Source organism: Lissotriton helveticus, chromosome 1_1 (assembly GCF_964261635.1).
Source record: "Lissotriton helveticus chromosome 1_1, aLisHel1.1, whole genome shotgun sequence".
Taxonomy (NCBI): Eukaryota; Metazoa; Chordata; class Amphibia; order Caudata; family Salamandridae; genus Lissotriton; species Lissotriton helveticus.
The window spans coordinates 2002927997-2002944407 of record NC_136057.1 but is presented as its reverse complement, the minus strand read 5'-3'; the positions used below and the strand labels follow the sequence as shown (position 1 = coordinate 2002944407).

The 16411-nt window shown below is 41.6% G+C and overlaps 1 protein-coding gene across 3 annotated transcripts in view; it reads right to left on the bottom strand.

Moving 5' to 3' along the window:
* Positions 1 to 16411, bottom strand: part of LOC144755558 (putative oxidoreductase ZK1290.5) — an 827926-nt gene that overhangs the window by 431409 nt on the left and 380106 nt on the right. For all 3 annotated transcript variants that reach the window (XM_078644626.1, XM_078644618.1, XM_078644635.1), the window contains exon 3: positions 3391 to 3492. In XM_078644626.1, the coding sequence (XP_078500752.1) occupies positions 3391 to 3492 (102 nt within the window). The remainder of the gene's footprint in view (positions 1 to 3390; positions 3493 to 16411) is intronic.

The following is a 16411-nucleotide window of genomic DNA, read 5'->3' as shown; positions in this document are numbered from 1 at the left end:
ACCTGGGCACTCAGTCCGGTCCCAGGCACTAACCAACCCCTGTGGACATTGTTTATTGCCTACACACGGCAGGGCTTGTTTCACCAACAAAGGGGCCTGACTTAATCAATAACCCAAAACCCTTAGATCTGACCGATCCCATGTGTTTTTAGATCCTGTCGGAATGTCCAGCTGCGAGATAGCGATCATCTGTTACATCTGGGTGGGGGACGATTGCTGCTGGGTTATGTGGGAACTAGCTTAAGGCTGGGATTCCAAGGATGTTTGACTATGCAATAAACTGATGCCAGGAATGTTTGACCATGTAATAAACTGACGAAAAAGCATATAAAAGACCATGCCACAGAGATGCAGTTAGAGCACCTCCTGACGATAGCCCCGGTGTCTGATGTGATGTGTTCTCCTCCTGGAGTAATAAACCTGTTCTTCGCTTTCCAGAGACTAGCGCCTGCCTCGTTATTTTGATATCTAATAATAAGGTTAATTAGAGGTGGTTTACACCAAGTGGCATCGATAATCTTGGGAGTCACGCTGCTTTTCATCATTACAACAGTGAAAAACGACTTTAGGTGTTGTTCACTGCCAGGATATGTAAAACTGAAGTACACATGGCCTACTTTTTAAGTACCATGCACCCTGATCTATGAGCCTCCATGGCCTAACCTAGGGGTAACTTATAAATATTAAAAAGCAAGGTTTAAGCCTGGCAAACGTCTATTTTGCCAGGTCGATATGGCAGTTTAAAACTGTCCACAAAGGCCGCAGTGGTAGACCTGAAACATGTATTAAAATGCTACGTTAATGGGTGGCACAAGGAGTGCTACATGCCCACTAGTAGCATTTAATTTACAGGCCCTCTGTACAGGTAGTTAATTTACTAGAGTAAATAAAATGTGCTAATTCAATGTAGTCCAAATTTTACCATGTTTGAGGGAGAGGGCACAAGCACTTTAGTACTGGTTAGCAGTGGTAAAGTGCACAGAGTCTAATGCCAACAAAACTGAGTTCAGGCAACACAATGGGTGAAGGCAAAAAGTTTGAGGGAATACCACACCAAGGATGTCAGGTCTAACACTTAGTCATTTACTTTACACCAATGCCTTCTCAGTTCACATCACCTCCATGAAATATGCAGCTGCCTCACAGTGTGTAAAAACCTGATGATGTTGAGCTGAGCAAACGTCTATAGGGATAGGGCCTGTCCTGAAGAAATCAGCTCACTGTTTGTACAATGCAGTTTCTGCCTCAGTGTTGGAAATGGTTCTTTCTAGGGTGCTTTCCCTCCCAGTTTTCCACTGATCTATGTGCTAGCCTTAGGACTTTGAGCGTTTTTGACATCGCCATTCAGTGCCAAAGCGCTGTGCTTGTAATATACATACTGGTGATTAGTGTATATATGATTTGTTGAATTGAGCTAGCTATGAGCCCCTTGTCTAGGTGTATGACATATTGCTAGTGCATGTGCCACCCACGGAGGTAGCTCTTTAAACGTGACACAGATTTGCCATGACGGGGTCTGTGTGTACAGATTACTGTTACTCGGCTTGGCATTTAAAAATCTACTTGCCAAGGTTCTGCATGTCTCTCGCTATATCAGAGCATTCCCTGGGGGAAGGGTGCATTGTCGGGAAGAGGTAGGGCATGTGCACATTTGCACTACATGCTCTGTTAGTGAATGGCACTGGATGGTGTGTTCAGTATGGTAGGGCCTGCTTCTTGCATTGGATTGACATGAGGGATCAGTGGAAAGGCTATTGAGCTGTATTTCCTAAGTGCAGAAGAGTGGCAGTATAGTGTTTGATATCGATGAGTTAGTAATGGCTAATCCTCTTGGGTGGTGCGAGTGGATTCAACATTACTACAGGGGAAATACCACTTTGGAAAAGTGGGCACTTCTGTGCTTGTGGTTCTGTGTGCCTGTCTCCTATCCACAGTTGGGTGCATGGGGCAACAGCTACATCTGTGCATTGAAAATGCTCCAAAAATTCACCTTCACCACCTCTTGTGAACACTTATATTCTTGCGATATTTTCCCATAGGCAATATACTGTGTTCTCCATACTGTTTAGCGTGTAAACTGAATTCAAATCATGGTTCAGGTTTGTCTATGTGCATATGCGCTAGAGGTTAAAGTGTAACATGATATATAACATTAATACTCATGTATTTAGAAATGACGTCTTAGTTTATTAATAGTGATGTGCCTCTATTGTATCTATCAGGGTGGAACAGAGATCATGGTCCAGATGATGAGTACTCTTTTTATTTTGCTGTGGTATTTTCTATCATTTAAAATAATATTCCAAAGGTTGATGAATCTTTTTACAATTTTTGGCCTTACAACCCTTTTTTGAAAAAGCTATGCGCTACTATGACACGAAAGCCGACAAGATTGGCATTCTCCTGCCACATAATTCCAGTTGCCGTGTTTATAATTTGTCATCTGTGCCCTCTTTACTTGGAAGGTCTGAGGTTAACAGCCAGGTTGGGAGCAGGGCAGAGATCCGTTCAAGGGCAGGTGATGCCTTGGGAATTACAGTGTTAATGAGCAATCATTGTTTGTCCTTTAAAAGGATGAGGAATGCTAAAGTACAGGGGGGTGGGGTGGGGCAAAGCCCTTTTAGGTCAACGCCCCTGAGTCTTCAGGAGCATGAAAGGTTGAGTGGATGGGCCAGGATTTAAACCTATGTCCATGGGTCAAACACAAAGCCCTACAGCGGATGCAATAGTCCACTGAGCTTTCATACGTGGTATTCTTAGTGTAGCGGTCAGCACCATTTTTTGTTATTATTTATTAAATTGTAGGGGGTGACTGGAAAAGATCATTTTTTTTATTAAAATTCAGTCAACTAGAAAATTCTCATTAATATTAAATCAGTATAAGTGATGATAACTCAAGTATTAGATAGTTGTTATTTAAAAATAAAAGCTGCCAAAATAGCTCTGCAGGCATTATTTTCTTCCCCATCCAACACGGATGGACTTGGCTCTTGAACCTTTTCACAGTAGATTATCGCACAAAAGGACAACATGCTAGAGGGCTGGATTAAGGCACAAGGAGATAAAGGGATTTGGCAGGATCAGAAGGGCCAAGGCCAGGATTTAAACCCGGGTATGCCTGTTCAAAGATCCGCAGCTCAGTAATTGATGCATCATGTCCTGCTGTAATGTTTGATCTCACACCATGATAAACTACACGAAAATAATAATTTTTGTACTTGGGTATTTCCGCAGAATGCCACGCTGAACCTATGACAGTAAAACTACAGCAGATGTAAACCTTAACCAACTCCACACCACTCATTACAGACCGTTCTGAGCCGTGATTATGATGCAAATTACATTTATAAAATAGCTGTGATCACTCTGTAAACACAAAAAAGGACAGACCTTTGTCATAGAGTTCTTCCATAGCTCGCCAGGTCTCCGCTCTTGCTTCACGACTGCTTTTCCCAGGAATGTGTGCATCGGGCCAGTGCATTAAATACAGATCTAAAATAGCAAACAAACCCAATTAAAAAACAGCAATTGGTGCACCAAAAATCAAGGTTCCCTTTGTTTTTCTCCCTTTTTATACTCCTTGGAAAATTCATAGGGAAAAATAGAAACATTGCTAGCTCTGCTTAAGTGAAGTCACAACTTTGAAAATTCTACACGCATTGTGCATCTAAAGCAATATACATTTCCTAGGCAAGAACTGTATATGTCACATATAGTCTTTGTCTCTAAGTTTTTACATACACTTGTTCGGCACTTGGAAGTGTCCACATCCTGGTCATACCAGATTATACATTTGTATGACATTATTCCAGATGTGTCTTGGGCATGTGTCCCATGGAGTCTATTTAAACAATGTTATCAATTTTTAAAACAATTATTATCAATGTTATCAACATCAAAAATTAGACATATTGTGAAATAGGTGCGATAAATGCAGTATATCTCAGAAATATAATAGTGCAAACGTCTTTGATCTGCACCAAAAGGGGTGCTTGACAGTTTCTTATGTAGAAATTTGGCAAAAACTTGTTACATGCTCAATACATTGTCCTTGGGTGATGCGCCCATTCTCACCAAACAGCATACACCTGCTTGTGTATACCTCTCTTTAAATCAGGTTTTCCTGACAGCCTATTGTGTGTTTTAATTGAAAGACGTTCGTTTAAGTGACTCGAGTGTTTATAATATCCCGATGTTAAATCATCTATACTGCTGCTAGGGGAGGGGGGGGGGAATATTTGGCTTAAAAAATTGCACAGAGCACTTGCACTTTTTGTAGGGGAGTTTTGGTAACCACTCCTCCAGAAATTGCATAGAGCACTTGCACTTTTGTATGAGAAGGTAGTGCTTTTCCCCTTTCCCTAAAATCCCGATCACAATTGTTATTAATTCTTCTGTGTACCTCTTTTTAAATCAGGTTCTCAAGACAGCCCATAGTGTGTTTTAATTGAAAGAAGTTATTTTGCATTGATATGATGTTGTCCAGTGTATAGCTTAGTCTACTGAAGGAAATGGTGTTCTCTTTTAATTGTTGGTATCCTAGTATAAAATTGTACTTGTATTTTTATTTCTCATTCTTGTATGTACTGAATGTTTTATTTATGTACTTTATGTGGAATTCTTCGGAATTCTAAATCATAATAAATACTAATTTATTGAATTGAATTGAATTGCATACACCTGCTTGACCGTTCTGGCAATCAACCCACAGGTTTAAAAGTTGCCCCTACAGATCTACAGCAAATATTGATTTATTAGGTTTTTGCAGCTGATACAGACATATTGAAAATTATTTAGCTATAACCAAAACCAGATGCATACATTCAGCCATTAAGGCATCCGACTTTTCTGAATCTTTATATTTTTTTTATAGCAAGACAATACCCCTGATGCAGAGCATGGAACCGGGAGTAGTGGTTGAAACAGTCGAGCTGCTAAAGCTGTCATGCTGGATGACACCAAAGTTACAGCCAAATTGTATGGCCATAAGGTGCAGTGAGGCAAGAACTGCGTTAAGACAACCTTGCTATAGCTGTGCCAGTCTAATGGCCATTTTCCCTGCTCCCTCATTCTCTGCTGGGGGTGGTCTGGGGGCCTCACAGAACCCTTCTACAACTGCCAGAGTACTCCATTACAGGGTAATACTGGCTGTTGCATTTTCCACTGTGGTTTGCTGGCATAGAAGGTGGCTGCTGTTGAAAACTCTCTGGTATTGTAGCAGGAGAGAGTAATGGTCATCATATGCTTAAACACCACTTGTTCACTGGACCACTCAGCACCATGAGCCTCCCTGGCCCTAATAAGATCACCTCCCGATTGACCTCTCCCAGGATGTCAGGGTTTTCTGTTCAATTATTCGATATGATTTGACATTTGTAAAGTACACTAGCATCAAAAGGGTTTTTGGCACTAAAATACCTTCATTAACAGGAAAGAGACTGAAGAGCAGAACACAATTAATGGGACAAAAAGGCTTTCCTGTAGGCTAACAACCACGGATCTGTTTCAAGTAGAAGGGAAATCTAAAGAAGCAGCTTCCCATGCGGGGCTTATTTATTGCAGGAATTTTCAAGAGGCTCAAGACTTACGAATTAAGTGCTTAAGTTGGAACAGTGATGCAAGACAAAACTGATCAGGTTGGTAGTAAGATGTATGTATAGGTTCACGTGGTTTTGAACTAACCATGTTGCTCCAGCGCAAGCCAGTAAAGCCGTCTGCGGGTACCTCAAACATGAATACACCTTTTGAAGTGACATAGGAGGCGAACTGCCGCATTTTCACCCTTTGGAGCTTCTGATAGTTAACCCCAGTAAGGCCTAAATAGAGGCTGTTGCATTAAGTCCAGGTTAGCAGAAACGTGGGCAGGATAAATGGTGGCGTTCCACTTTTTTTCAGGACGATACAAGCAGTGCATATCTGAGCATTAGGGGTGGGTGAAATATTCTGTTCCGCCAGCACAGTTGGTGGAATTTTGACGACTCTGCATTACTCTTCCAATGTAGAGTTCTGCCCAAATTCCTCCAATCGTCGCGCGGCAGAATTATTTCTTGTTTGCATGCCAAAACAGTAAGTTGCCGAACATGAGCAAGATTTGGCATACCCTAGGGTGGGTTTCGGTCACTAGCAGGATATCCGGCAAGATTTTTGCAACACGGGTGGTCGTGGTCAGAAGGCTGTCTGCTGCTGGAGTAGAAATTCTACTAGAGCAGCAGCAAAATCAACTCGAGTAGCTGCACCCTCTGGCACGTCGAGTGGTGCAAATTGCGCTGATTTTTCAGAGTGGAACATCCTCCCAGAGCTAAATAACAGCGCAAGCAGTGCGACATGTCCATTTCTGCCTGTTGGCAGAACTCCACGGAATATCATTGAGATTTTTTGTTACTCTGCGGAACTCCGCTTAAACAAATTCTGTGACTACTGAGCATGTAAAGGGTACAATAACTAGCACTACAGTTTATCTGTGGTTTAATTGATAACTCTTCATTCAGAATTACTTGCAAGGGTTTTGCCTTTGGTACAGGAACGGTATGAGTGCCTGACCTAGGGTTCCTTGTTCCTGCCTAAAAGTAGCAGCGTCATCACATTGGCTTTCAGTTTTAACCCCTTCCCTGCGCTGCAAATTCTGCCGTGGCGCGGGGTGGCTAGGGGTGAGCACGGTGCGCCGGTACTTATGACGGCTCCACGCTGTCATGAGTCATGGGCGGCGTGTGCTCATGACGGCGTGGTGCCCTCATGACCCCTCCCACTCACTAACTCGCCCGCACAGGCGGGAAATTAGTGCCACGTTGGCTCCACGTGATCATGAGCACACGCTGCCTGTGACTCATGAGCACCCAAAGGGTTAAAGAACTGAATGCTATCCACTGTGGAATGGTCCAAAGATAGTCACAAAAAAAAAGAGACGCTGAATAACAACTTGTGTGTCAGGCATATAAATCATATAAGTAGGTTGTGTATGCAAATAAATGTGGGTTCCAAAGGAGAGATTTTTCTCTGTAATGAATTTGATTCTGCATTTGGGACGAGTTGTAGTAAGGGCAATTGTAAATTGATGGATCTAGTCTTCGTAAATTCATGCTGTGAACCCCCATATAGGTGGTGGCCTCAGATTCAACATTGTTGCTTTCATAAGCAGATGACTCAGCATGAAAGTGAAGCAGGTTTATGTACTACACTGAACCAGCATCCTTCATCTTCTACACCAACACGCAGGATCTCTCAGTTCATTCAGGCAGCACAAGCCACTCTATGTAAACCCACAGGCGCTGACAAGATGTTAGTCTCACAGTGTACTGCCAGAATCAATGCTCCTTCTTAGGACTGTCATTGCGATAGAAATGGGCGACAGCGGATTACATATGGGCGACAACGAGCCGCAAACACGGGGAGAGACGTGGTTATCAGGAGTACAGGACAGGGCGAAAGTGACACTGGAATATTGGGACACACATATAGGGAGGGACATGGATACAATAAACGAGGCAGGGAGACATGGGCAATAGGAAATGGAGATACAGTCACCACGCTAGGGAGACACTGGCTTCGACATAAGTGAAAATGTCCACTCGGACAGGAAGCCACAGCCTAGAGACAAGAGATGTAGCCATCTTGGCAAAGAGGCATGGCCTTTAGGACAGGCAGTCAGTTTTCTATTTATTTGAATTATCATTGTTGTCCCTTTTTCAATTGAACACTATCGTTAGAAGAAAGTAATCGGTGTGCATATGTATATATATATATTCACAGAAAAAACCATAGGTTATAGACCATATATAGTTAGGAATTAGCATTTACAAAACCTTGAAAATTCACTGAAAAAACCATAGGTTATAGACCATATATAGTTAGGAATTAGCATTTAGAAAACCTTATTTTACTCACACAAAACCATTGAAATTCCATATATAGTTAGTTGCACTAACTATATATCGCGCACCCGCAATCCACTGCTGATGATGTCACATATTACATCATTCATGACATGGTCAGTGACATCACTGATGACATCACTGATGACATCTCAAATGACATCACGGATGACATCACTGATGATATCTCATTTGACATCAATGACCACATCACTGATGATATCATTCATGTGACAATACAATGCATCTCCTCACATTTTAATATAACCTCTGCTACACTCAGTGTTAAATACAGAGTATAATTTTTGAAACCATTGACACGCCAATACTAGTTACTACATACCCACTCACTGATTCCTACGTCTACACACACATTCACCCATACAATCATTCATACATACAATCAATCATCTTTACAACACTATCATATGCACTCATACACCTATACAGACACTCACACTCTGCGACTCATCCATGGAGTTACTCACACACCTAGTCAGTCCTGTAAAGAATCAATCACACTTCCATTTTCTAATCTATACAGTTAAACATAGAGCACCTTACGTTTTCAACCATATACTAACACATACTTAGTCTCTTATACAATCATTGATACAAGTACACATTGATCTGCACAGAGTCACACACCTCCCAGCCAGCCACACACACACTCAGTCTCCCATGCAAATACTTGGGCAATCAATCAATAACCCATATAGTTACTCATATAGCTACTGATCAACACATGCTGCAGTTTACAGAACAACAGACATAATGATGCACAAATTAAGACAGTTTAGTCACTAACCCATGCACTCAGTGAGACACATTTAATCACTCACTCATACATTCAGTCATGCACCTACTAAATCCTTCGTCCAGACACTTATACTTCCACTCATTCTTCAATATGTAAGACATATTTTAACTTTACAGAAACACACAGTCACTGGATGTTGTCATCAGTGATGTCATCCGTGATGTAATTTGAGATGTCATCAGTGATGTCATCAGTGATGTCACTGACCATGTCATGAATGATGTAATATGTGACATCATCAGCAGTGGATTGCGGGTGCGCGATATATAGTTAGTGCAACTAACTATATATGGAATTTCAATGGTTTTGTGTGAGTAAAATAAGGTTTTCTAAATGCTAATTCCTAACTATATATGGTCTATAACCTATGGTTTTTTCAGTGAATTTTCAAGGTTTTGTAAATGCTAATTCCTAACTATATATGGTCTATAACCTATGGTTTTTTCTGTGAATTTCATTGGTTTTTTAACAGCTAATATCTGTAGCTGTAAAATGTATTCTTCTTTAAATCCAAAAATATATTTTATATGTTTATGAATAATTTTTTTTTTAAATATTTTTTTTTCTTCGTTCCCGCTTCGCGAATCGGGAAGCTTCCCGTTAGCTGACCTTGATGCCGCGAAATAGACCGCGAGCCGGTAAACGTTTCTTTACCGCAAGTGCCGCGTTAGAAAACAACATCGTGACGCCTCCCGTCCGCATGACGTTTCACGTTGTCGCGTGATACGTCATATGACGTGCTACGTTAGCGAACTGGTACGCGAAGCGAGTCGCAAAGCGCAGGTTTCTGGAAGCAAACCGGGAGGCCCTGCAAAGCGCTTAACGTAAACACAGCAAGTCATGTGACTTGGTAATAACACTTTTCATTGGTTCATTTCACTTTTGGTTTCCTAATGATGTAAGACTAGGTCATATAATCTAAAATGAACACTTTTGATTGGTTGAGAACTCTTGTTTTTCCCAAATGATGAAAATCCCTCCTTCTTTCCTCACTCTGACTTTCATCATTGTGAGAGAAAGACCCTTTGTGATCACTGAGCAATGGCTTCTTTAGTAGCTTCAGCTGGTGCTTCCCCACCACCTCCACCACATCCAAGGAAGAGTGGACCACCTGCTCAAGTTGTAATTCAACAAGAAGAAGAAGAAGAGGAACAGGAGGACGAGCACGAAGAGAGGCAGTTTTTGCCTGAGCAGCCCAAGACGTCTCACCGGAAAGAAAACTTCATTTGGCAATTTTTTAAAATTCCCAAAGGTCAGAAAAAAGTAAATGCAAGATACGTAACTTGCCTTATATGTCAAGATAGACTGTCCAGAGGGACCGACAAAAAATACAGTTTCGGAAACTACACAATGCATCGCCATATGACTAGGTGGCATCCTAACAACTACAGTGCTGCACAGTTTCGGAACGACCTAGATAATCTCCCTATTATGGCCAGAAGGTCTGTTGTACCGGAAGTAACGGGACCAGAGGGCAGGGAGATGGTGCCAAATATACAAATGAGATTTGGTGATGTAAAACACATCTGCGCATTTTGCGATGGATTCATTTCCTACGGAGAAAAAAGCATCACTCTGATCAACAGAGCTATTGACTATCATATGCAAGTTTGTCCGAAACGCCCAAAATAATAAATACTTCTTTTTTTTGTTTTGTTGCTCCTGTTGAGCCCTTTACAATGAATCGTTTTCATTGCCCCCTCCAAGAAAAACCCAAAAAAATATAAAACTGTTCCGAAAAATTCAAAAACAGTAAAAAAATGTTCAGAAAAATAAAAAAAAAAGTTCTTTTCAGAACTACCTCCCCGTTATTAAAAAATTGGTACAATATTTGGAACTGTGCCAACCTCTATTTCTCTTAGTTCGCTTCCTAGTTCGCTCGCCGGTACGCGAACCGGAAGCGAACCAAAAACAGTAAGTATAAGGGAAGGAAACAGACACTTATGTTAAAAGAAACACAGCTATAAGGGAGTAAACTAGAGATACCATTACCCGTAATCCACTGCTGATGATGTCACATATTACATCATTCATGACATGCTCAGTGACATCATCAGCAGAGGATTGCGGGTTTTTTGGCAACATGCCTTATCCACGGTTTAATAACGCTGCCTTTTGCTTTATATAAGTTTTCAAATTGTATGAAATATATACCAATAGGCCGTTATGAACCTTTAGGTAGTGCTTTTCTTCATGAGGTCTGGTCGCTTCCATACACATACAGATGTTTCAAAGATGATCAAGAAGTTTATCTGAATGGAGAGGAATGCACTGAGACGCCAGATCATTCACTAATGTGTAGGCACATACAGTTACACGGTTCATGCAACAAACACCGACCAAATATGGCTTGCGTGTTGCAAGGCACGCCAGTTCCTGCTATCATCCCCACGTTCAAGTTGTTGGAAAATGGTAGTTATTTGATGCTCAATAATGAAGATTGTTCTGAGTTAATTAAAAGTATTCCTTTTATCGTAACAGTAAGTGAACGGGTTATTTGCTGCAGAAATGTTCTATTTCCTCCCACACATGAACATAGGGAGTTTTCAATCTGGCCACAAATACCAACCTTGGGACACGTTTCAACGGCATGGCAAGAATAAGAGCTCTTTTGTCTCAAAGCGAGGTGGCCTTGAGTTCGGCCCGTGAAACTTTCGTACTTCACATAGCGAACACCCATACAGAGGTGCACACCCTTTTCAATTAAGATTTGCCTTTCAATTTCAGCAACATGTTTCCGACTATCTTTAACGCATCCTCCACAAAGTCCCTGGCACACTTTTTTAAAGTTGTTACCAGTGGTCTCGTGACTTCATTTGAGAAAATCTTTGGAGTCATCCCTGCTTCCTTTCATTGTATTTTCTGCACTCTGGTTCGTAGATTGGCATTTTTACTTGCATTACCAGCGGACGCTCTTGTGCTTTTTTACATTTTTAAATATGGATGTCCCTCCTATGCAACCTCCGACCCTGCAGCTGCTGACACTGTTCCGCAATCGCATGCTAGAATATTATGGCACAATGCCGTTGGCGATATTAAGCACGGCATATGGATTATCTTTTCGGTTCTCCTACTTCACCTGTGTCCAGCCTGTATTTCACTGCCTGACCTGTGATTTCGATTGGGCCATTGATTTGTGTCTCTGCGGACCGGTTTCTCCTGACGTCGACTTTAATCAGCTGATGACTCCTATCATTACTCACGAGTTGGTTTGTCCTGGCGAAAGGATTATGGCTGTGGCATTGATGCATGGACTACTTGGTCCCTGGAATTTACTGGCGGCAGCACAGTCTTTCTTGGAACAGAGCTTTCTTGAAAACCCACCGAGCTGTCCTCTGATGGTGATAGAGGATCCGGTGCTGGGAGAGCACGTATGTTCTTTTCCGCTTTTAAATTGGATGGCTGAACTGTTTTCGGATGAAGACGGTGACTTCCTATTGGAGGCTGTTGCAGCTTATTTTGCATACACAGTTATGTCATAGACCTTTTTCATGTTTGATATGCTGAGTACTAGCATTTCATTGACAATTCATTGACTTATTTGTCAAGTTTTTATTATTTACCTTGCCTATTGGCTTAAGACTCGATAAAGTACTTGGCTGTTTTATTTTTCTTTAGCATTAAATTTTCCTAGTTTTTAATGCTTTACCTTGCGGACCGTCCACATATAAACTTGCAATCTGCTCTCATGAGATGGCACTTCTATTATCTTATTCAGTTCGTTTCCGGATCATGAGGAGGTGTCATCTAGGTCCTGGATATCTTTACACCGTGTTAAGTTAGCATGGGCTCATTACCGGTTTAAACGCCATTTTTCCTTTTTTGCAACTTCTGCACACGACACTTAGTTGTTGCTTTAGCTTTCCACCTAGTAGTTCATCGTGGTTTACATGAGAATAATATGTTATTGGTCTACTATCTGCTTTACTTGTTAAACTATATCTGTACAGCGAGTGCTAAAGTTTCAAGAACAACACGATACAGAATTGTTATGAGGTCTGATCTCCACGACTTCATACTCATAACATAAGTGCAACTTCTGCCAATTCTGGGCATGAGGCGGGTTTTATATTGCTTTGCCGAACACACATACACAACAGTTGATGCGGTTCACATGAAGAGAGAGCTGGTGTATGCTGATGTGATTCCTTCAAATCTAAGACACTAAAGTATGGGCACGCCCTAAACCAACACAAAGAGACCTTCTTAGCAAATAATATAATATGTGTATTAGGGAGGGTGAGATATAAGCAGCCGCGGGCCGTGGAGGGAGTTACGATGGGGCAGGGAGGCGGGGAGGGGGAGAAGCAGGGTGGAGCCCTCTCTACCTTGCCCCTCCCCCTCCCCGCCTCCCTGCCCCACCGTAACTCCCTCCACGGCCCGCGGCTGCTTATAAGTGTTGCTAACTCTTATTCATTTACAGCATGTTAACATACTGTCACCATTCGCTTTTTATGTACTAGTAACTATGCTGGTAATTTTGCTACTGATAATATGTGTACTTGTATTCTCCACCCTGCTTCTCCCCCTCCCCGCCTCCCTGCCTCACCGTAACTCCCTCCACGGCCCGCGGCTGCTTATAAGTGTTGCTAACTCTTATTCATTTACAGCATGTTAACATACTATCACCATTCACTTTTTATGTACTAGTAACTATGCTGGTAATTTTGCTACTGATAATATGTGTACTTTTATTATCTAAGGTACTACGCCTGAGAAGACGGCATTAGTAAATAAACATTTCAAATACACATCTGTTCTTCTTAACTCCATGTTCTGGTTTCTAAGAAATCTATAACGACCGACTGTTCATGAGTTCCACGTATCCTGAGGTACTATAAGTTCATATTCTGGATTGTCTAAACATTGAGAGTTTGTTATATCCAATGTGACACTGTACCTAGCTTGCTAAGGAGTTTTTGATTACTAACGTGAGTTTTGGGACACCCTAATTCGCCGAGGTTCCAATCCTCTGTCCACAGTTCTGTGTGAGAACAGAAACCCTGCGACAGGGGCACCCCCGACCCTTGCTGGAGCTTCATCACACTTGCGATACAACTCCAGCAATGCGCCACCTTTACGGCACAGATACATCACGCATCTGTGCTGTTTTTGCCCCATGATGCGCCGCATTGTAAATGCAGCACACCATAGGTGACGGAACAGCGGCACAGAATGACTAACACATCCCTGGTGATGCGCCAGTCATCATAAATGTATCCCTATGCTTCTTATCTTGTTAGAGATGAACCGCCATATGTATCATCAAAGTTATTTGCATTTCCTAAATAGCGAACTTTAAGGAATAAATAGCGATTCTTTACCATTCCTAGTTTGCGATGAGCTATTTGCTAATTAGCCGAATGTAGCCCAATGAAGCCCAATGTAGCCCAATGTAGCCCAAAGATGGCCGCCAGACACACAAAAAAACAAATGTAGCCCAAATATCAGCCAGATGTAGCCCAACTATAGCCCAGTGACAGAATGACCAATCAGCTTCGCAAACCTCCGTTACGCGAAGCGGAGCGCTGTTACAGATATATATCTTTTTTGAACGTTAATTTCTCAAAATCCACTGGAGCACATATATTGAGACCTAGCAAAGGCACATCGGGCTACCAGTCCCTAATATTTTGCCAAGTTTCGTGCAAATCCATTCAGCCGTTCAATTATTATTATTATTTTTTTTTTTTGCCCCGCGGGGCCCTTTTAAAACCTCCACATCAAACCTAGGGGGTCAGCGAGGATCTACTATGCCCCCTTATAGTTATTTCCCCCTTTGTTTTGACCTCCTCTTGTCTCTCGATCCTACCGAGAGACAAGATGGCGGCCGCTACGGACTGTTTGGAATGTTGACAGACGCCGGAGAACCAATCAGCTTCGCTTCACAAAGCTCCGTTGCGCGAAAAGTCCGCGAACCAGTGCGCTGCCCGGTCCGCTGTTACAGATATATATCTTTTTTTAAACGTTAATTTCTCAAAATCCACTGGAGCACATATATTGAGACCTACAAAAGGCACATCGGGCTACCAGTCCCTACAATTTTGCCAAGTTTCGTGCAAATCCATTCAGCCGTTCGGGCTAAAAGTGAGGCCAACCGCCCTATGGAAAACTCAATGTTAAAAACACGTTTTGGGACCCCCCTTTTTTCTCGGCCCCCACTGGACGAACCCCCCCCAAATTTTCAAGGGCTGCTCAGAAACAAAATGTGCCATTTTCCTGAAAATTTCAGCCAATTCCGTCCACAAACGCCAAAGTTATTAGACATAGAATTTTCAAAAAACCCATAGAGAAAAAATCCTAACTATATATACCTACTGGCGACCGCCAGTAGGTAATATATTCATATTTGAATATATCCAAAATTTTGCATCAATGCCAGTAGTACCGAGTACCGGTCAGTACAGGATACTCCCAAACCAAGGCTTTCCCGAGACTTAAGACAATAAAAAGGTAACAGACATGTTTGAGAAGAGGCCACAGTCCTTAACTACATCATCCGTATATTGGAATTAAATGAATTAAGTAGTAGTATTAGGTAAAGACCAATCTTCTGAAGGAAGCTCAAGGTCTGAAAATATCCTTGCAAGTGCAAAGGTACTTCAATTCGGTGGACTGAAAATTAAGTGTAAGAGTCACTTAATGGTGTGTTCTTCACTTCTCTTCACAAGATTGTAATCTATGAGTGATCAAAGAACCATGGTGGAGAACTAGGATAATGCACTAATGTGCATTTTTCTGGAATAAACAGAGACCCGCCAAGTGTGAATACAGAGGTCAACAGCTCCGTGAATGTTTTACAAATTATATTACAATCTTGAGTAATATGCTCGAAGTGATTAATTAGACACACTGCCCATGCATTGATCATCATTGGGATTCCTTTGCTCTTATTCACAATGTCATAAGAACAATTTCTCATTAACTGCCACATTTTGAAAAGCCTGCTGTGTTCACTTATGATGAAAAGAAAACACGTATCTGACAGCCACCCCCCCCCCCCAAACAGGTGATTCAACTTGTGTGCTTTGGCTTTATGTTTATTTTGTGGTTTAAAAAACACCTTTGCTAAATCTACTCAAGTATTCTAGTTAATGAGAAGAGAAAAAAATTCAGATCCCCCAGTACACTAGGCAGGAATGTTCATTATTTCCTATGCTGCCCATCCTTTTCAATAAGCCATACAACAAATCATCAAATAATAGGTAATTTTAGATGTCAATAAACACATACATTTCCAACAGATGTTTAAGGCGACAAAATTGTAAACTAATCCACAGACCCAGATGTGATCAATAGTGCTTCTATGGTGCTTAGATTAACAATATTTCAAAAATAATAAAACTACAGAACGAACAATGTAGCTAAAAGAGTGATCCCTCCCAGAAATCGAGTACTTGGCAGTATAAGTTCACTGCCCTGTTATTGAGCCAACAATGGGAATATGCCACACATTTCCTAACAACTTTACAAAAGGCTTACTTAATTTTTTTATTTGAAAACAACTGACAAAATATGCAAACAGAAAACAATACCTGCTACCTCATAAAGAGAGCGAGAGAATGAGGTAGGTCAGTGACCCTTCATTCATAACATGAGGTGTTGCCTGAAAAGGTTGGTTTGCAGCTACAGCCAGAAAGGTATGGATCCTGTCAGATGTATGCTGGAATGGAGATCCAGACCTCAATGCATTGCAGAAGGCCTGAATCTCATCTTATCTGTA